Below are 23,001 nucleotides of genomic sequence, written 5' to 3'. Positions count from 1 at the left end.
CAGCTGAAGGTATGAAGGCAGGTATGAACAGCTGCATCACCGCAGCCCAGTTTAAAATGTTTCTCTGGATTTAAAAAGGTGCAGTGCTTCTCATCTTCGTCTGTCGGTGAAATCAGTTCTCCTGCTGCAGGGAGGAGGAGGAGGAGGAGGAGGAGGAGGAGGAAGAGGGAGCGTCTTCAGACTATAAATAGCAGGGATTGGGGTTAACAGGGGAGAGGAAGGTTTTTGGGGGTTTAGATTGACGTCATGTTGGTGAAGTGTTGTCATGCGACCAGCTTCCAGTGCTCCTCGTCTGTGACTTGTGCTTTTTCCTCTCGTTCTCCTCGTTCCTGTCTTTCTCCACCTCTTCTTTCCTCTTTTTACTCCTCTCTGCCTCTGTAAAGCCTCCTTCTTTTCCTCTGACTATCTTTCACCAGCGTTAGTTTTGTTCGGATGAATCAGGCTGTGACGGTACGTTTAGCCTGAATCACTCTCAGCACACCACAGTTTGAGCGAATGTTTTGACGGTTTGATCCTCGGGGACCATGATCTTAGGTTCAGGTCTGTAGTGAAATCACAAATGTGCAAAAACGCGTTCAGCACAATTTAAATTAGAATCCGAACTCACTTTTTGGTTAAAATGTGTGTATGACGGCTTCGGTGTCTCACAAAATGGGACCGCTAACGGCTAGTTAGCGAGCTACGTGTTTAGAGGCACAACTAGCGATAGCCAAAGCCGAGTGAAGTGAACAGAGATCTGTCTTCTGGACTGGGAATAGCGTCGATGCATCACAGACAGATTTCTTAATCTCATTACAAACATGCACTGTAGAAAAGAAGTGGGTTGTAGGTTCCAGGTCTGAAAAGTGAAGCCAGTGGTGTCCAGCAGGCGGCGACTAGAAGCACTGCGAGTGATCGAAATGACGAGAAAGGACCACTTACCATAAAACAGGGCGTTGCTACGGACGTCGTTTTTATAGTAGAGGAGAAGAAGAGAAGAAAATCATTTTTGAATTAATAAAATCATTTATCAGTCAGTATTTTGTCTCAAACTGAAATGACCTTTAGGCTCTTATTCAATATGATGATAGAGACTCATGGGCTTCATAGAATATATTAAGAGCTGATTTCTACTAATCTACTAATTTCTGCATATTTTTTTAGTATTTTGTGAAGTACCCTGCCTTTTTTATTTGTATTTGACTTATTTTAACCCAAACATCATCTTTACCTAAACAAAGTAGTCTTGGTGCCTAAATCTAACCAAACTGCAATAATAATAATAATAATAATAATAATAATAAATTAATGTAATGTACCATTGGTCTGTAAATCAGGATATTTGTGTCAAAATGTTAAATTACTGATGTATAAAAGTGGATTTCACAGCTTTTACATTTAGATTTCTGTGTCTGGTTTAATGAACCCATCAGTTAAGCAGCGACGCCTGTGAGTGAGAAACAGTGCTGAAGAAACATGGCTGACCACATGTCCGTGGGCAGAAACTGAGCGAGTGTGAAAAGAGAAAACATTTTGAATGAGATGGACTCGAGGTGGGTGTCGCAGCTTCTGGCTCGGAGGTCGCGGTTTGATATTTCAGACGTGAATGAGGTGTTGGTGTTTGTGCGGCTCGCAGGCGTCTAAAAGCTGCTGCGGGTCACAGAGCCGGTATGAGATGGACTCTTGAAATATTGCAGATGACCTCCCGGGTTTCGGTGCAGCTCGGAGGGATCACACGCTGTATGTAAGAAGAAAAGCAATAATGCACAAGTCCTGGAAGAAGGGAATACAAACTGTGGTCACGATGTATAGAGGTGCACTTTCTGGTTTGAGCCCGTCGACCTGATGTTGAAAAATATGTTTGTTTCTTCTTCTATGTATCAAAAGTGGATGATTCACACACTGATGTTCAGTCTAATGTGCTGTGTGACTTCCCACATGTTACCCATGTTAATGATGGTTAACATTGTTATTGAAGTGTTTATTTAGGCCACATAAACTTTATTTTGCACCTTTTGTCTCAATAACTCCATTTTTAATTTGCAATCAGAGACTGTTTAGAAGAGGTGGAAGTAGTGTTTGATACCCGTTGGTTTATGGACCGCTGTTTTGAAGGCATTTTTGTCGTCGCCATCTTGTTTTGGAACCAGAAGTGTGTTCCCACCCCCCTCTTCCTGGTGTATTTCCCTCTAAATGGACCATAATTTACTACATGAACGTCCTGCTGTGCTGAAGAAGACTGCAAACCAGAGACTGAGAGCAGAAACTCAGCAGGAAAATGTTGATTACTTTTTTTAAAACGACTTTCATGATCAACCGATAACGTCGACAGCCAAACTCTTTCTTTGTGAGGTATAAAATGCATCATAGCCTGTTGGTTTAAAGAGGAGATGAATGACGAACATACATGATTACAACCATAACTATAACCATTTAGCATCAAACAGAAGTTTAACCCATCATCTGGCTAAGTTTCCGTATTTGGTAACTTAAGTGGGAGTTCAAAATGGCCGCCCCCTTGCCTCACCATGAGGCAGTAGAACTAATAGATTTCTCCAAGCCAATCAGGCCACATGACGAACCGGCAAGAAACCATATATGGTGACTTCACTGACCTTGATTTTCACCATAACAAAAGTAAAAAAAAGTCTCGTAATGACCACCAGTGATGGTCAATGGTTGAAATTTAGAATTTCTAAGTATTTCAATGAGTGCCCTATAAAGGGTTAAACACTACAGTGTGCCAAAAAACACAGTTTTTATTGGAAATCCACCAAAACGACCACCTGTGGGCCGTTTCAGTGGGACATCACTGCACTACACTAAAAAAATCCTTCCTCATTTCATGGTTTTTCATGACGTACTTTCACAGATTTGGAAGAGATGTTAGTAGATGTTCTACACAAGATGAAAAAAAGTTCATAAAAGCTTCATAAAGTCGATGTTCTCGTCTCTTTTCTGAGCTCAGCATGTTGTTGTCGCTCCTCTTGCTGTAAGCAGGTGGATGAATAAGTCGCCCTCCTGCCTGTGTGTGTGTGTGTGTGTGTGTGTGTGTGTGTGCTCAGATGTATGTATGTATGTATATAGACGGCTCCCACAGAGACGAGTAAATCTGTCGTCTTCCATCTGCCGCTCGCTCTCGTCTTATCTTCGTGTCTTCTTCACCGCCCACGTTGTGTTTTCTAAAACCTTTGACCTCGTGTGAGTCTCACCTCTGCGGCTTCAGCTCAGAGTTCACGTTTAAACACACGGGGTTTGCAGGATCAGTGGTGGGAAGTCTCGGGTTTTCTCCTGCATTTCTGTGCCTTTTGTGCATCTGATCCTCCTCTGCATTATCTAATTATATCAGTCTATCTTTATCTCAGAGTCTGCAGGCTCTGCTTTATTCAGCTGTGCCACATGATCACGGCTCAGAGGATGTCAACGATTATTTGGTTTAAGATCTAAGTTCATGTCGTTTGGTAGGAAAACTTAATTTGTAATCAAAACTCAGACATCTACTGGTGAAGAACCTGGACCAACTAGACTAGAGCAGCACCAACCAGTGGGTCGATAGATACACTGACTTATTGCCGATACGTCGGTGTTGGTTTATTTCATTATCGGTTTGTATGTTCATTATGCTGCAGTACTGTGAGCCACCACTGGTGGAGGACTGGCGCCGGACTGAAGGGAGCGATCGATACGAGAGCACAAGAAGAAGAACACAAGCGGAGTCAAAGGCGTAGATGTGGAATAAAGGTCCACAAGGCTGCGCTGGGGGACAGGCGGGTGGTTTTTCCTCCACCATGTTGCACCGTCAACACTCACACGATTTCTTCTTCTGCTTCTTCTTCTTCATGCGTTCCTCGTGGTTCTTCAGTAAATTAATTAGCGTAGCGATGGAGCGACCATATGACTGTATTATTTTACCATCAACTGTGATCGATTCCTAATTCTGACCAAGTAGTTTTGGTGCTTAAACCAAACCAGACTGCCACTGAAGACTGATGATAATAAAAGAACATGGAAATTTATAAATTAACCTAAATTTATATATAAATTAACATAATTTAATGTTGGTCACTCACAGGATTTAAACCCTGTTTTGCTGCAGATTCTTGTTCCAAAAGTATTCAGCCACCACATCCACATTAATCTAAAGAGGGAACAGTAATGTCCGACTACTTCTGAGCCATGAAACACAGCTCGGACTGGGCCTAAAATATAGATTCAGGTTGAAAGGCTGCATGATTAGTTTAATTAACTAACACCTGATAAATAAAGCTGCTCTTTCAGTATAAAGTTCACTTTATTCTGCAGCATAAAATATTAGTTTTTCTCTTCTAGTTTCAGCTGTGAGTGATTAAATGTCTGCTGATTCAACTTTCTGACCCACATTAAAAAAGAAGTAACTCTAAACCCTGAAAATATTAAATCCTAAAGAAAACTAGACAAACATAACCCCTCATACCCTCAGTGTGTGTGTGTTCGGTTGTTTTACACATTTAAATAAATGATGAATGCTGTAATTTTTCTTTAATGTAATTTATCGGACTTGATGACGACATCTTTCCTCAGTCCCTAATTTTTCGGACACTTTGTCGCCTCCTTGTCGTCGTCCATCAGCCGGGAACAACAATAAAAGTGTTTCTGTTGTAGTTCGGCCAAAGAATCTGTGTTTTAATTCTGCTGTTGATAATCTTCTTTATTTTGCTCCTGTCTTCAGTCACCTGGACAACCATCACCTGTGGGACCCAAATGAGTTCGCCGTTTCCTGCTTCAGGATCATCATGTACTCCATCCAGGTACGGCAACACACACACACACACACACACACACACACACACACACACACACACACACACACACACACAATCTTTGGGAAAACTTAGCAGCAGCTTCAGTTTTAAAGGAATTCATCAGTGTGACTTTTAAGGCATGTCACGCAACTTTTTTCCGTCGGGGCGCTCGGCGCACTGCGAGCCCCACCCCGCCCTCTTTCTCTTGGATCTCGCTCCAGCGACCTGTCAATCATCTCGACAAGCTGTCATCCAGCCTCGGGCTCGATGTCAGCGGCGTCCCTGAAGCCTCCACAGGCAGACGGAGAACACAGCTGATCACCGTGTTTCTAAGATCCACCCTCTGCTTCTTATTCTTCCTGCTCAGCTCCAGCAAATGAGAAATGTTGCCGATATTTTGGGGTATTGTTTTTTTTTTCCCCGAGTTCTGCTTCTCTCAGGCAGCGTAGTGTCACATCGGGTGATACGATCTCCAAACACGGCCCCTGCTTTTCACTTTTCAAGCTGTGGTTGGAGGTTTGGTGCATGTCCTGCTAACAGATCGTGTGAGGTTCTCACCAATCAGATCACTTTAAATTCAGGTATTTTTAAACCTGGGCCCCGTTTTACATATTCTGGTGTCAAAATTACTAGTAGGTACAAAAGGCTTTGGAATTACTCCGGCAGATTGTACTGACAGCGTTATGGAAAGGATCCCTACAGAGAGAGACCTGGAAGATCCTTTTGGTTTAACCACAAACAGCACACACACCAGACTCCATTCACTAAAACAGGGATTTTACACAGGAGCTGCTGATCTACTGCTGCCTCGATCACTTAGTTTGTTGGTGTTATTGTGCGACTCTGGAGCTTTAGAGGGTTAATTTGGATTTGTGTAACACATAATAACACAAACAAACTAACTGATCAAGACAACGACAAGACCAACGGCTCCCGTGTATTATGAGGTAAAATTACTCTTTTTGTCAATGGAGTCTGGTGTGTCTGCTGTCTGCACACACACCAGGCTACATTCACTAAAACAGGGATTTTACATGATAGTTGTTGGCCTCCCGCTGCCTTAATCAGTTAATTTGTTTGTGTTAATGTGTGTTACACCAATATTATGTTGGATCCAAACGAACCCTTTAAAACACCACAAAGTAACACAAACAAAATAACTGAAGCAACAAGAGACCAGTAACTCCTGTGACTACGTTCACGAAAACAGGGATTTTAGAGAACAGGACACAGGAGCTGCTGCTCTGCTGCTGCCTCGATTCATTAGTTTGTTACACAAATATTGTGAACTAACCCTTTAAACACACCAAACCTTTTGGACCTACCACTTATTTCGAACCCAAAAGATGTAAAAAATAACTGCACCATAAAAAATACCAGAGTTATCCTTTAATGATTTTACTCTTGTTTGGACAAAGTGTTTTCTAACACTCTCCTCAAAGACACCAGACTCCATTCACAAAAACAGTGATTTTACAGGGTTGTCGCTGGTCGATCAGTTTCATTGTGTGACTTTGGGGTTTAAAGGCTGAGTTGGGATGCAACACAATATTTGTATAACACACCGTTAACACAAAAGAGCGACCAGACACACAGATACAGGTGAATAAACTACTACTGAAAACATAGTCATGAATATTATCTTCAGTTTCTCCCAGTAGGTCCCGTTAGCATGTATACCTTACTGGTATTAAATGTGTGTATGAATAACAGTTATTAAACATTAACAGATTAAAATAGTTTAACTCCTCATAAATGAAAACTATGGATGTTTTCCCCAACTTCAAATCACATTTAATCATCTTTAATCAATCTTTCTGCCTCACAAATATCTCAGACCTCCACCCTGCTGCCTCTCTCTCTCTCTCTCTCTCTGTTTGTTTAATTGGTTGCTCGTCCAGGTGACTCTGATGTGCCGCCACAGATTAAACACAATCAATGCTGCTGGGGTGTGTGTGTGTGTGTGTGTGTGTGTGTGTGTGTGTGTGTGTGTGATGTGCCTGGTGGGCGTTTGGTGTGTTTGCCAGGAGACGGCGTCGGGCGCCTGTTTGATCTCGGTGGCGATAATCAAACGCTCCCTGGGTTTGTCCTGCAGAGATTCTGCTGTCGGGCCGAAACATCTTCTAAACGTGTTTTAAAAGAAAAGTGATGCTGCTCTTTACGTGTCGAGGTGTCTGTGAGATCAGCAGCTCCGGGAACATTTCAGAGATTTAAAACATGAACGTTAAACATCAGGATTCAGCGCAAACAGCTGCAAAGGTGGAAATGAAAGAGGAGACACAAAAAGATGATTTTTACACTCACAGAAGCAGGAAATGGACCAGGATGTGGTTACTTAAAAAACAAAAATATGTCTTTTCTCACTGGAATGTGACTTTTTTAAATCTGCAGACTGTGATCGCACCGGTCCGTCCAGATCCATCCAAGATTTTCACCTTTTTGTTCCATTCACTGTCCCCAAGTACTGATTAGTACAATGATTTTTAGCTAAACCCGTAGATTTGTGTCATTTTTATATTCTATAGATTATAGATTATAGATTATTCCTTCCTTCCTTCTTGCCTCATTGCCTGCAAGTCCTCTTTCCTTCCTCTCTTCCTCTCTGTCTGTCTTGTTGCTGCAGCAGATAAATATGTAGATAAATAAAGGAACCAGTCTATAGTATCTATCGGCAGATCAGAGCTTTGAGGTGGTTTGATGGACTCTGAACGGGGGTCATGTGAGGTCACGTTTCAGCTGAACTCCTCTTCGTCTCTCTGTCTCCTCCTCCTCATCGTTGTCCAGGCTCAGCACTCCCACCACGTCATCCAGCAGGTCCTCAACCACCTGGACACCCACAACAAGAACACGCCGCGGGTCCGAGCCGGCATCGTCCAGGTCCTCCTGGAGACGGTGGCCATCGCCGCCAAAGGCTCCGTGGGTGAGTTACAGGAACAGACTGGTGTTTTACTCAGGAGGAGGTGGAGAGTTTAACTCATTGATTTGTCATCAGAAAATGATCCTCCAGCAATTCTGGAAATCAGTAAATCACTTATTTAGCAAACAGAAACATCAAAAATAAAGTATGCTGTCTTTATCTTTAGGACTGTTAGACGCACAAAATGATTTCATGATACCATCTTCGGCTCTGAGAGCAGTTTGTGACACTTTTATAGACTAAACAATGACTTCATTTATCAAAGACGCTCCGTTTGGGTCCATAGTGAAGATAACCGCTGGTGTTTATTCAGCGTTACAAAAGCAGAAACATCTATTGTCTTATTCTGACTTCTACTGTATGAAGATAAAAGGTTCAGTCAGACTAGTGCCTCCGCTCCCTCTGTGGAGTCGGGGCCGGCGCTGCTTTGGGTTCCCGCCAAGTGTGAAGTCGACCGGATGAGCCGGTCTGGAGACGGGTCGAGGGCAGTCACACAGATAGCGAGTCCTTCCTTTACGGTCAGATATGATGGTGAGGATCAGTAGGTAATAAGAAAAGTGCAGAATAAATGAGTTTCCACAATGGAGGCTTTGAACATCATCCAGATTGTCCCCAAACTCCTGAGGGGAGCCGGAGGAGTCAAAGACGTCTTCGTCTCCATTTTGCAAAGAAATTATGGTTCTATTGCTTTTTTATTGTTGCTCTTATCTTCAACTTGTCCTTCCTTCTGTCCCGTGTCCTTAACGCTTTATTTTTATTGGATGGATGTACTGGGAGAGCTACAAACAAACTTAAATAAAGTTTTCTGAATCTAAAGGAAAGAGACGGACGTTGACGAGGCTGTTTAACACTCGTGCATCCCCAAATCATCAGTAAACCATCTCTGCACAGAGAGGAAACACTGAGCGGCTGCTCCTCGCAGACAGAACGACAGCAAAGAGACTAGAACCAACAAGATGCTGCAGACAGAAACTCTGGCTGTAGAACAGGAAGCAGTTTCTTTATTGAGGTGATTTACCATCACAGCGAAGCAGGAAATGTTGCTGACAGTCGGCCTGCATATTTTCTGTGCTGCTAAAACTGAACAACTCCAACGTAACGTTAGAACCACACCGAAGGAAGCAAAGAGGTCGACTGCTGCACAGACCATCGTCTCACTGAAGCTCATCAGCTACTCCTGCAGTCACTGTCCTTTGCTGCTTTTCCTTTTAACAAACAAAATGAAATGAAAAGACAAATGAATGTGATGTTGGAGGCAAAACAACATAAAAGCTGCTCGGTGACCAGAAAGCTCACATGGACTCTGCATGCAGGTAAAAAAGATCAAAAACATGCAAATAACATGCATGTTGGGTGGTTCCCACCTGGGAACACCCTACCAGGAGCTGCTGCCCCTCTGCAGGGACGCAGAAACCCGTCGACAACGATGAAAAAAATGGATAAATGATCAAAAAAATATTCACTTTTAGTCTTTTTTTTTTTTTTTTTTTTAGAAATGAAATCATCCTGCTGTGTTTTGTATTTAATCCCTCCGCCTGTGTTTTACTGCCTCTGCCTGGAATAAAAAAAAAAAAAACAACCTTCCTCCTGGATAGGAATGATTCAGGAGTCCAAAAGAAGTGACGTGTTCACCTTTGAAAGTGGAAGCCCGACTCCTCCCAATCTGTGGCTCGGTACAGTATGACAGTGTGGAGCAGCTTCCTCAGACTTCCCCCAACACACACACCTGGCTTTAACAAGCATCCCACACACACACACACACACACACACTGCAAATGTAATCCACGTTATATTTACATATATACTATTTACACAGGCTGGTTTTTATCCCATGTGTTATCCGACCTCCTGGCTGAAAAGTAAGAAAAATGTAAATGCCTTCATTCTCCTGCACGCTGTCAGGCCTCACACTGAAGCGGAGGTGTAAATCACATGAGGGGAAGTGATGTGCAGGCGTCCTGAAGGAAGGAGAGTCCTAGTTTATATTCCAGCTCCATCAGATGGCGTCCCAATGTGGATATGAGATGCATGTTAATGCCAGGAGAACAAAACATGTCCGTTGGTTCCAGCAGATCTTATTATGTAAATCCAAACACACACTGAGTGACCAGAAACACAGAAGCACCTTCGTGATGTAGTGCAATCCATTACAGCAGCCCTGCAACAACTTAAAGGGATAGTTTGCATTATTTGAAGTGGGGGGTGTATGAGGTATACAGTGTGTTACCTGCGGTAGATGGCAGGAGGCCGTCTAGCAGTGTGCTGCAGTGGAAAAACTGAAGTAAAAAAAGGATTCTAACCACCTTAAAGAAGGCAAACCTAAATAATTATAAAAAATCAACATCATGTTAAGTGTACGACATATTTAGAGTATTTGCACAGCTTTGCATTGCCATCAGACTGCCCCTTTCAACGGGGAACTAAAGCCACCAGACTCCATTGACAGTAACAGTAATTTAAGCCTGCAGAACACAGGAGTTCGCTCTGCTACTTCTGCCTCGATCAATGAACTGCGATGTTAGATTGGATCCAATCTTGGAGCCGAACTAATCCTTTAAAACACCAAAGTCACACAATAATGCAAAGTAACTAACCGATCGAGGCAGCGGGAGAACAGAAGCTCAGGTTTTTCTGCAAGGTAAAAATTACCGTTTTTGTGAATGGAGTTTGGTGGTAAGCAAGCAAAGAGAAAGCAAGAAGCTCCCTGTCAGATACAGCGAACACTTCAACTGACAGTGACTTTTTTAAGTGAGCCTTTTTTAGGAGGCTACAGTCCATTTAGTCACGTCCACAGCAGTACGTTGTCGACTTCAAAATATGTGAACTATCCCTTTAAAGGATCAGTTCCCACAAATTGCAAAAAGATTTTCTCCAATGTTTCATTTTACTATAGTAAAGCATTAGTTAACTACACTACACTGAAAGGTGTTTCTCACTTTTTATCACCTTTTACACACTTTATTCACACCTGGAAATATGATCCAGTCCATAAGAGGAGCACCACACACACACACGCACACGCACACGCACACGCACACGCACACACACACACACACACACACACACACACACACACACACACACACACACACACACACACACACACACACACACACTCTTCTGTTTTCTCCTCATCAGCTGTGCTTGAACACCTCAGTGTGAATGTGTGGGGGAAGCTGTGGTTGTGTGTTGCCGTAGAATAGCACAGTGACGTGGTGCAGTATCCTCACCTGTGTAATGTCCCCTCAGTGGATTAGAGTAGAGGCCGTGTTACAGGGGATAGTTTGGATTATTTGAAGTGGGGCTGTGCCGGCAGGAGTCCTGGCACAGACGCTGAGCTGTGGACGGGGGCAGCAGGAAGATTTTAGCCAATATTAGTGTAAATGTTCACTATATTTAGAATATTTTTACTGCTATTCATTGTAATTCTCTCTTTATCTTTGCTGACTTGAACGCCACCAGTCTCCATTGACAAAAACAGTAATTTAAGCTTGCTGAACACAGGGGGTTCGGTGCGCTGCCGCTGCCCTAATCAGTTAACTATCATGTTAGGTTAGTTCAAATTAATCATTTTAAAACACCAAAGTCACACAGTGACATAAAAAAACAACTTGATCGAGGCAGCTGTTAAATAGTAAGTCCTGTATTCTGCGAGGTAAAATTACTGTTTTTATCAATGGAGTCTGGTGGCTGTGAAAGGGCGTCCGACGCAAAGGGAAGCAGTGAAAATATTCTTGAAATAGTGTACGCTTTAACTGATACAGATTTTTTTCAAAGATGTCACTTCAAAACATCTGAACTGTCCCTTTAAAGGAACTTTTGGAAACCCTTTTATTTACCATCAGTTTCTTCTGTGTCTCCAGTAGAGAAGTTTCCCGGATGTGTTTAGCCCAACGGGGGGGGGCTTCACTTTAGTGGCTTAAATGTGAAGTTCTTCTGCGTGTTTTTACCAAAATTAGATGATTTAATCAACTCTTACAGAAATGACCTGTAGCAGGTGTTGTTGTGATGTCATATGTAGATAATTGATCGTAGTTTATCGAACTTATGTTCATTTTGATGCTGATTTTCTTCTTTTTTTGTCAATTTTTTGGCCGTTTTCTTTCTTGGAAATTAATTTACCTAAAAAATGAGAATCCTAAAAGAAAATATTTACATCAGAATCATTTTTTAAAGGTTTTATCAGCGTTTATTATCCTGATTTTTATTTCTAATCAACATTTAATGTGCCAGCACTGACTCTGCCATCATCTGAGGCCTTAAGACAACTGGACTTTTATTCAGTATTTATTGTCGTCCATGTTGAGCGCCACCACTTTTATTTTCTGGAATGAGGCTCCATGGTCCTGCTGGAGGAGGAGGAGGAGGAGACTTTTCCTCTCCATGACATCCCTCCGTTTCATCCCAGGCTTCCTGGCTGTTCTCCCAGCGGGGATGGGAAGTAAAATAAGATAGTTGGTTGATGAGGAGGCGTTTACGAAAGAGTCAGAGTCTGTGTGGAGTATATGATGCAACACTTATTCTCGAATCACGTCTCACTTTCAGTGTCAAATCCCAGACTCATAATAAATTCTACTTAACATAATCAAAAAATATGGAGTCTGTGGTCTTAAATTAAACACTCAGTGAAGAAGAAAACGCTCACACAGACTTTATTTATACCGATTGTGGAACAAGAGGGTTTTTTACACCTTAAAGCAACAAATAAAAGAGGGAAATCAGATGTTAAGGGGTTTAATGAGACAAATAAATGTCCTAAGTGGAGGCCCTGCAGCCTCCTGTTCTTTAGTCTTTAACCTTCTTCTTCTGTGGTGGCTCTGTGTGTGTGATTGCAGGCCCCACAGTGCTGGAGGTGTTCAACACTCTGCTCAAACACCTGAGGATGAGCGTGGACTTCGAGCTGGGCGACACCTCGAGGAGGAACTCCAGCACCAGCGTTTCGTCCGGCCGCGGCAAAGAGAGCGAGGAGCGAATCGTCCAGAACGCCATCATCCAGACCATCGGTACGGCGACGGGCGTCTTACTTCCTGTGTCTGGTGTTTGTTCAGGTGTTGAAGATTATATCCGAATGAAGTGAAGTGCTTTGTGTTTGCTGACTCACCCTCGGCTCGTCCTGCCAGGCTTTTTCGGTGGAAACCTGCCAGACTACCAGAGAGCTGAAGTCATGATGTTCATCATGGGCAAGGTGCCAGTGTACGGGACCCCCTGCCACACCTTGGACACCGTCAAGATTGGGTGAGTCACGAATTCGCTATCCAAGGACCCCAGGGTACGACACACATACCGCTGCAGCAGCCAATCAGCTCCCGGCTCCCAAAAGCCCGTTCTCCTGCCTGTGGAGACGGTTTGGCTCCGAACACGTTGGCTCCACTCCATCTTTTCTTTCCCAGTTTGCTAAACCGACACAGAAGCAGAGCAGACTGAGCTGTTTTAGGCTCGTGATGGACACCTGGTCCTGGTTTTACTGCGTCTGAAAACATTTGTCCTGTGTTTGAGAAATAATCAGCACCCAAGAGGGAAAAGTTAGATTTTATACTCAATATTTTTAAACCCTACTTGGTGTCACAGTAGGTCCACTAAAAGTGCTTCTTTTAGCCGTGTAACCACAAACAGCAGTTATATCACACACCAGACTCCATTCACAAAAACAGTGATTTAACCTCACAGGAGTTGCTGGTTTAGTGCTGCCTGTGTTACATGAATATTGTGTTGGACTAACCCTTTAAAACAGGAAGGTCACACAATAACACAAACAAACTAACAGAACGTAGGAGTTGCTGGTCCACTGCTGCCTTTACTCCTGCCGGTTAGTTCAAAGTCACACAGTCCTGTTTTCTCTAAAATTACTGTTTCTGTCAATGGAGTCTGGTTAGGCGGTTTAAAGAGAGCACAACAACGCTGGATATCATGTTTGAACCAACGTCTGAAGATCACATTGACGAGTCCTCTTCATTATCTAGACGATGAAGCTTAAGTACATCTTGGGTTATTTTTCTATATATTATTCAGAATGTGACAAATTACCCTCCACATGCTCGACATAACTTTATTTAGCAGCAATCTAAGTTATTAATAATAACAATCGCCACTCGCTTGGACATTATCCGTCTTATTATACGTCTTCCTACTAAAGAAATCAACAGTTTGACACAAAATACTGACTTAACAATGATTTTATTGTATTTAAAAGGGATTTTATTGCCTCTGCTAGCAGCAGTTTTACATTAAACACAAGACTCCTGCTGGACACACACACACACACACACACACACACACTCTCACACTCTCCTTCTTATCCAAAGTGAATTGTGTCTTAATCTGTCCTCACTTCACCTCCTGGACGCCCCGCGGTGGATTCGGCGCCCAGGTCACTGAGACGCTGGCCGGCCTTCTCCCCCCCTCCAAGAAAAAGCAGATAGAAAAACAAGCTAATCCCTCCGGCCTCTGGAGAGCAAGAACAGATAATCCCAAATCAAACGAGCGCTGTCCTCCTCCTCCTCCGGCTCCTCTCTTTCTTCTCCTTTTCGGGTAATTGCTGGAGGGGAGAAATTTGACTCTGCAGCTACAGATTCTCTGATGTGCAGACCTGAAATCAGTCCGTTACCAAATATAAGGTGTTTGCCGGCTGGCTGGTCGTTGGACTGCCGACAGACGTTTATCTTTTTCTTTAAGTTCATCTTCATTTGTTTCAGAGGCCTCGGCGGAGTCGTCACTGTGAAAGTTTTTAAGTTTCAAAAGTGAATTTCAGCCCAGAATTGGCAGGTTTAGTTCAAAAGTACTTCACATACACTCACGTGTTTAGTTCTGGTTGTGAAAGGCTGCGTCATGTCCTCTTCCTCTGTTGTCTCATTTTTAGGCACCAGGGTACCAAGAGGATTCAGACGATGCTGCTCAGCTCTCTGATCATGGTGAGTCCTTCGTGTTTTAACCCGTGCTTGTTATTGTTATTCTAAGTGTGTGACTGCATCATGGAAAGGATCCCTACAGAGAGAGACCTGGAAGATCCTTTTGGTTTAACCACAAACAGCACACACACCAGACTACATTCACTAAAACAGGGATTTTAGAGAACAGGACACAGGAGCTAACTGGTCTGCTGCTGCCTCCATCACTACTGGTTAGTTTGTTTGTGCTATTGTCCTGTTACAGTCCTGTTTTCTGTAAAATTGCTGTTTCTGTCAATGGAGTCTGGTCAGGTGGTCTTTGAATTTATAAAAGTGACTGTGTATGAGTTCACATTAGATCTGGTTGGTTAGTTCTCAGGCACTTTTGGTCCTGTGATCGGTCATGTAAAATTTGACATAAATGTGAATCTGTTCATATTATTTGGTGAATGATGGTGATGTTTTTCTGACAAATTGTCAAAAACATAAATGTAGTTGCAGCAAGTTATGCAGCATTACCAACAAATTATCACCAATTTGATCAAATCAGCTTTTAATCTTGGTTGAATTGCAGTTTGAAGAGTGTATGAAGTCATTTTAGAGGGATAGACATGTACTATAAAACTGCTCTGGTTCGCAGGAAGTGTCCTTACTGTTCTGGTTTATTTGTAATAAACAGAAGAAGAAGAAACTCCATCGCAGCTACAAGGACAAAAGAAAGTGTGTCACATGTAAAACTGAAGCTTCACTGATAAAAATACAAAAACCAAAGATAAATAAGGAGATAAACAACCAACACATTTAAAAAGAATTAAATTAATTATTATAATTATTTTACCGGAACTTTTGAGGAACTTTTTGAGGAGAAATTCTTAATTATTTGTTTGATTTTGGCCATTTTATAGTTCTGGTTCTTTAGGATGAACACTTGAATCCTCCGTCGTCTTCCTCAGTGAGAGACCCTCATCTCACCGAGACGAGGAGGCACAGGTGGCACCAACACACCCAGCAGTGATGCACACACACACACACACACACACACACACACACACACACACACACACACACACACACACACACATACACACTTGTTTTCCTGCAGCATCCTCGTGCGCTGCAGTCGTCCGTGCACTCTCTCAGAGCGATTTATTACGGCGTCCGTCTGTCCTCGTCTCCCCTCCTCGCCGCCACCTGGCCTCTCAGAGCAGCTGGAGGAGGGGTGAAAGGGCGACATATTTATAACGCCGTGCAGCTGCAGATGGGGTCGAGCGGAGGGAGGGGGGGGTAAACCGGAGGAGTGTGTGTGTGTGTGTGTGTGTGTGTGTGTTAAGGGTGTCAGTGCAGTGACACCACAGACTGTCGGGGCAAAACCCAGATGTTTGGGCAGTGCCAGTGAGGGTGAAGGCAGCGGCTGAATCACTCTCCGGTTTGGTCTCTTCGTCTGTGAGGTGGGGACGCTGCCGGAGGCGCTCGACATGAACTCAGCGGAGAGCGAAGGAGCAGCAACACACCGACACAGCAGGAAGTGGAGATGTAGTAGTTTACATGCATTCAGCCTCCTACTGTACACGTGTGATAAAAAAAATATCTGCTTTATCTCCATCATCACGACCTCAAAAAGCCACCAGCAAAGGGCAGAGCTCATTCAGCTGCTTGTATTATAAGATGTGTGTGTTTTATCAAACTAGAGTTGACCAAAGTGCTGCGCAAACCGCCGCGAACAACTCAGCAACGACATCAGTAGCATAAAAGGCAGAAAACAGAAAAACGATGTAGGAGAAAGAAATAGCAATGTTAAAAAAAATGAATAAACAAGGCAATATCAAGATCTGTGCACAGAAACAGAATAAAACGTTTTAAAAATTGTTGTTAATTTATGAAAATGTATGAAAGACTGCAACCACCAAGAAAAGCCAAACCCCATTCAAAAAATGTACATTTTAAGTTTTGCCTTAAAAGTGTGGATGGAGGCGGAACATTTTACTGAAAGCTTTTATGCTGTTAATATTCATCAAAATAAGACAATAAAAACATCTTCGCTCAAGGTCAAGTCATTGGACGTTTGTCAGAGCTTTCAGCCAAATGCTGTGGCCTTCTTCAGGTGATGGATATCTGTTAGACTGGGCAGCAAAACCTTGGCTGGAAAGGTGTTGGATACGAAAAATATTACCTAGAATATGAAAAGAAAGTACCAGCACACAGGGAACTGAGAACTTTGCAACTGTTTTCTTCCAGAGGACACATTTACTTTAAAGCTATGATCAACATTTCAGCCCAGGAGAACTAAAAAGTGTCTGTCAGGGTTTTTTAAGGTCTTGCAATCATTTTTTTTTTGTTTTGGAGGGATTGATGAAGTCTTAAAATGAATAAAATGTAGAATGAAACGCCCACAGCAGTATAAAAGTGTTCAGTTTCATGTCTCACAGATGTTCGTTCCAAATCATAAACCATCAGATCAGAGTCACGTATGAGAGAAAAGGTTTGGACACGTTCAGCTGCTTGTGAACGTAACCTTTCAGCTCTGTTGAAGCCGTGATGCTCAAGGACCCTCCCTGTGGATTAATCGCATCACGCTGTGATAAGTCTGCTCACACCTTCCTCTCCCCCTCCTCTTCCTCCCTACCTCAGGTGACCTCCGGCTTCAAGTCCAAATCCATGGCAGCTGCGTTGCCTCCTCCCTTCCTGGAGCCGCTCTTCTCCATCTCTCTGATGGAGGACAGCGAGCTGAGGCAGCTGGTGCTGGAGATCCTGCACAACATCATCGATCGCCATGACAACCGCGCCAAGCTACGAGGCATCAGGTACGAAATGATCCTTGCAGCGGTATAAGGGTTATAAATTTCCTGAAAATGTAATAAAATGTGCACTTAACATGATCGAAACTGTAATAAAACCCAGTGATGTTATAAAACATCCTGACCGATATTATAAAAACATTTTTACCAATAATCAGACAATATATAAGTAAATAAAATGTACAATACTATTATAGTGTCGATGCTTACATTTGGCACTGATTTCATATTGGAAACACTTAACTATGACCAATTCCTTCGAACCAAAGTGAATATTTGATCCATTTTTCAGAGGCCACATGTTCTTCTGAGCACCAAGACACTAAAATGGTGTTTTTAAGACGAACAAATCAGGAAGAAATTAAGAAAAACTCCTTGTGAAGCAGCTTTTTAAATTTCAGCAACAGTTTTAAAATGGGCCAAAGACGAACTAACGTCCTCAGTGACTCTGAAGCTGTTTCTGATAGAGCTAGTTAGCATGGAAGCTAACAGGCTAACAGCTGTTTGTAGACATCCTGTCAGCCTGAGCTCATTTTGTGAATAATCTACGTTAAGTAAAGAAGCCAAACTTGTTTTATATCTTTGTTTCGTTACAGCAGCTGAAAATGTAATAAATTCCCACTATTGGTCAAGTTATTCTATTATTAGGGTTTATTACATAATAACACTGATGATTTTTCAATTCAAAAGGAAGCTATTCATTGTGGCATAAACCATTCAGCTTCACCCTTTCACATATTCAGATTAGTAGTTTATTCATTCGTTCAGGTATTCAATGATTTTTCAATTCAACATGCAGTTATTCAGTGTGGATTAAGTCATTCAGCAGAAAGCATTCACACTGCAATTTCTTCAGAAATTACATTCTCTAGTTACACAATAACACTGTTGATGCTACAATCTGCAGCTGAGAGCTTTTAGGTGAAAGAAACTAAAGTGCAGTTTGCTGGTGGGATCAGAGGCTCCAGTGCTGGTGTTGATAATTAGTTTCTCATTAGTAGCTGATCTGTTTTTGTGTCCGTCTCTGTTGCAGAATCATTCCCAATGTTGCAGCCTTGAAGATTAAGAGAGAGAAGATTTCCAAGCAGGATGTTGCATTCATGAAGAAGGTAGAAATCTGTGCTCTGTCTGTTCTGCTCTGGCATATTATATATCAACTGGACGCTCAAACACCTGTAGGATTTACAGCAGATTCAGGTGCTCAACCGTTAACCTTTTGCCTTCGATGGTCAGAAAAAACTCTAAATACACAAGTTCCATTTGTGGCTGTTGTGGTTAGCTGTTTGAAACAGTCACAGAGCGAAACCAAGAACATCTTAGAGTCCAGACCTCCTTTATATCCTGGAGAATCCTTTCAAGATGGCAGCAAATGTCATCAGGTAGAATTCATGGCTGTTATAATTAATTCCAATGCCAACTAAAGTCTCCTGTAAACCAGCTTTATCCGACATAATCCACCTTCCTGCCGTCCATCTGCATTTTCACCAAATAACGGCTCTCATTTCTCGTCAGCACAATTAGTTCACCTGCTCGTTTGTCATTCATGAGCCACTACAGCGAAACACTAACGCTCACCTTCGGGGTGTCGCAGCCCCGACCCCCTGGATCTGTGGACTCCTCAAACACAACCTGTTCACCACAGCTACAACCTCTCCTGACTCTGCTCCTCTCTGTGTAAAGCCTCCTTGGCTTTCTTGACATTCCAAATCTGCAGACAAACTCAGCCCAGTCTGTTGGATTTCATGTTCGGACACCTACATGAGATCCTGTGAAAAAGAAGAAATAAGATAAAATGGCAGCAGTTGCACACGGTAAGAGGAGACTGGAGTAAAAAGTGAAGTAACTTATCAAATCTTCGACGTTAAAAAGCTCAATGAACCAAAGTAAAATACAGAAGCCGTTGGAGGTGGAAGTGATTGCATTAGCACAGCGTGGTTTTGTCTTCACGCCTCCAACTTCTCCGTTGCAGAGTGTTTATGGCCAAAACCCCGGCCCCCATCGGCGCCTGACATTTCCCCCCCCAAAAAAAGGGCCCACAGTTTAAGTTGTTCCCCTGTGAATCACACCTGAGCCGTAACCTTTACCCACCAGACCGACCGCGGGGCTGCAGCCGTCTCTGGGTGTCTCTTTAGCGACGTCGTCACTAGCAGATGAGCCACCTCGCCGACTCTCATTCACTGTCAGGGGTCATTTATGGAGTCTAATTGTATTCATTAGAGGTGAATAGAAGTCACTGGCCGTCACTTTCCATTAGGCTGCGCGTCAAGCAGCGAGGCTCTGACGGCGTGCATGCATTTCTTTTATTTTACATCTCTGCAAGAGGAGAGGCCTCTGACACGCTGCTTATTTTTAGGCCGATTCAGATTTAATGGGATTAATCTCTCCAGTGGACGCCGCTGAGACATTTGCATTTGCATTTTAAAACACAGTAACATTTCCATTTGTGTCGTGGAGGTGCTGTGGTGAGTTAAATACGGTGGAGTCCGCTGAAAGTTTGGAAAAAGTTTGAGGATTCAGAAACTTTTACACAACACAAGACTTTACGACATGTAAAATGAAAAATAAATATCTAAAGGAGACATACTACACTATTTTTACAGCAAACTGCTCTATTCTTACTGTTCTTTGTGGATGCTCCATTTCCTGCTCCTGTCTCTTTAAGGCCCCCCCCTCCCCGACAAGCCCAGTCTGCTCTGATTGGTCAGCGCCCACTAACCTGCACATCACCTGTGTCTTCTCCAGAGGGGAGCCGCGTTAGCCGAGCAGCATGCTAGCACTGATTTTAACACTCTCATACAGCTTCTGTCAACATGATGTCACTGTGGCCGCGTAGCAGCAAGATTATTATTAAATTTAATATATTTATAATCATTTTATTGCCAAACATCGTGGCAAACATGGACGTTATGTGAATAAACAATAACGGGGGTCAGAACGCTCAAAAATCAGCTCATAAATATGTTATAATGTTAAATATTTACTGTTTTGATTGCTTTTCTATTATAATAATAATCTAAAGTTTGGTTGATGATTGGAAAATGTAGATTTATGGATATAGAAGGTATCAGATAAATGATCGAGAATGAATTTGTTTTGGTCATTAAAAAAAACAAACAATACATTTTCATTGGAAAGAAGAAAATCCTTTAAATTATGTGTTGGGAAATAAAAGAAATGACATCTTCTGGGTCCACGTGACAAAACGAGCAGCACCTTTGTAGAAATACTTTGGTGGATGATAACAATGACACAATGAACAATAATGACAATAACATCTACGATATAAAGAGAGTATCTAGTGACGCCTCCTCTTTCTCTTTCTCCTCGTCTTCCACCTGCAGCACGGCCAGCAGCTCTACCGTCACATCTACCTGGGCTGTAAAGAGGAGGACAACGTCCACAAGAACTTCGAGCTGCTCTTCACCACCCTGGCCGTTCTGACCATCGAGCTGGCCAACGAGGAAGTGGTCATCGACCTCATTCGGCTCGCCATCGCTCTGCAGGTGACCTCGGTGTTTAATCTGGTGTTTCACGCAGAAACCTGCAGTTTTGTCAGCAAAAGTCAACAGAAGTGATTTTATTTGGACAAATGAGAATAAAAAAGCACGTCGAAATGCAGATAGAAACGTTTATGACCATCCTGTGATATTATAAATGTTAAACATTAATATGTATACAAGGTGGAAGAAAACTACAAGCTGCTGTAATGATAAAATAATAAAACTGAGTGGAAGAAAACACCAAAACATTTACGTACAAAAGCCCCAGTGCAGAAAACTAGCTGCTTATTTAGAATAAAATATGCTCAGTAAAAATGGATGGAAGAGAAAGGAAGGAAGAATAAAAAGAAAGAGCAGTGAGGGCAGTGAGGGTAAGACGGCAAATCAAAGTTAGAGCAACAAAAGTTTCACAGTTTTGTTAATAATTGTTGAATGTTGAATGATATTTTCTGCAAAAACATAATTAACAAGTTATTAACAAAAAATATCTTTGGGGATCTTTGAAAACTCCTGTCAGACAAAGGAACAAGTTCAGGTTGAGTCAATTGTATTAAGACTATAAATAATCTCTTGATTGGCCGCTGAGCTGAAAGTTTAACCTTTTAGAGTTTAACGGTTTCTTCCTGACAACAGCTCCACTACAAGAGTGTAAAGTTAGTAAAAAGAACAATAAGTGAGAGAAAAGTCTGTTACCTCCCACTTCTGTGGGACTGTGACAATTTAGTCCAGACTAAACTCTTCACACAACAATCGCTTAAAAGTCGGCATCGACATCCTTCACAGCGTTTTAGTCTCAAGTGTTTACGGCGTCAAGTGTCGTCTTCAGCAGCAGAGTCCTTAATGTCATTAGACTGGAGGCCACACGCCGTCCCCATAGGACCCCCCCACACACACACACACACACACACACACACACACACGTGAGAGGTGTGAAAACACACACACACTCTCTGACACATGCACACTCACACACACACACACACACTCACACACTCACACTCTCAGACACACACACTCTCAGACACACTCACACACAGCAGCTGCTTGTTTGTGTATCACGCTGAGATCTTATTGCTCCGAAATGTCACAGCGTTGTAGACGAGATGCAAACACATGAACACACACACACACACACACATACATGAACACACACACACACACATGAACACACACACACACATACATGAACACACACATGAACACACACACACACACACAAACACACACACACACATGAACACACACACACACGAACAGAAACACAGTCGCTGAACCATGTGTACCTTGAGCAGGCGCTGGTCCTAATTTAGGACCTTTTTAAACCCTCTTATAGGAGGAGACATAAGCAGCTTCACACTTCAAACATCAGGTCAGATCAAAATGAGCTAGTGCACATTTCTTTATTTTCTTTCTAGGTAGTAAGAGGGGGGGGGGGGGGGGGGTGACATGAAGCAACAGATCAGATCCAAACCTGGGCCACTGCGGTTAGATCGAAGCCTTAACGCTCCCACGTTCTGCTCATTTTAAAGCTCATATGTGTCCTGAGAGGTTTATGTGGTTTAGAGGAAAAAACATGGCGGACAGCGAGGTGGATTCAGTGGGCGGGGACAGTCTCTCTGCTGGAGGAGGTCACATGACCAACACTTCCCCTAGTGACATCATATATACATTTAATCGTTTCATCTATGAAATGTCAAAAAAATAGCAAAATAAAACGCTCATCAAACTATTTAAATGTCTAACAATGATTTATTACAAAGAAAAGCTGCAACCAAAATGATTATTGGTTATTCAATCACTATTTTTATACAGCAATCAATTCCTTATCAACATAATTGCTTATTTCCTGTCAATTCGCTGATCGAATTTATTGACAAATCGTTTCAGCTCTAGTTTACATGCTGCTTGATTTTGTTTGATAATGTATAATATTGCTTGATTGATTTGTAGTTTTTGCAAAGAATAAAATGAAATTAAAGTTTTGTAAAATTATGGAGCCATAGGCATGGGATAAAACTAATTTCCAAGAATAAAGTCACAAATTTAAAAGAAAAAAAATAATTTATGACCTAAAAAAATCATTATTCTTATTAAAAGTTGTTAAAAGATTAATTTATGTATAGATTAAAAATTACATTTACTCAA

At 42.3% G+C, this 23,001-nt stretch overlaps 1 protein-coding gene across 1 annotated transcript in view; it reads left to right on the top strand.

The window, feature by feature from the left end:
• Positions 1–23,001, top strand: part of efr3a (EFR3 homolog A (S. cerevisiae)) — a 123,324-nt gene that overhangs the window by 87,889 nt on the left and 12,434 nt on the right. The window contains exons 8-15 of the mRNA XM_070844490.1: positions 4,688–4,766; positions 7,545–7,680; positions 12,513–12,680; positions 12,798–12,912; positions 14,534–14,585; positions 17,190–17,362; positions 18,390–18,465; positions 20,698–20,859. Of these exons, the coding sequence (XP_070700591.1) occupies positions 4,688–4,766; positions 7,545–7,680; positions 12,513–12,680; positions 12,798–12,912; positions 14,534–14,585; positions 17,190–17,362; positions 18,390–18,465; positions 20,698–20,859 (961 nt within the window). The remainder of the gene's footprint in view (positions 1–4,687; positions 4,767–7,544; positions 7,681–12,512; positions 12,681–12,797; positions 12,913–14,533; positions 14,586–17,189; positions 17,363–18,389; positions 18,466–20,697; positions 20,860–23,001) is intronic.

The sequence above is a fragment of the Pempheris klunzingeri genome, chromosome 15 (assembly GCF_042242105.1).
Source record: "Pempheris klunzingeri isolate RE-2024b chromosome 15, fPemKlu1.hap1, whole genome shotgun sequence".
Lineage (NCBI taxonomy): Eukaryota > Metazoa > Chordata > Actinopteri > Acropomatiformes > Pempheridae > Pempheris > Pempheris klunzingeri.
The sequence above is the reverse complement of the archived record's forward strand: the minus strand, read 5'-3'. Positions and strand labels throughout refer to the sequence as shown.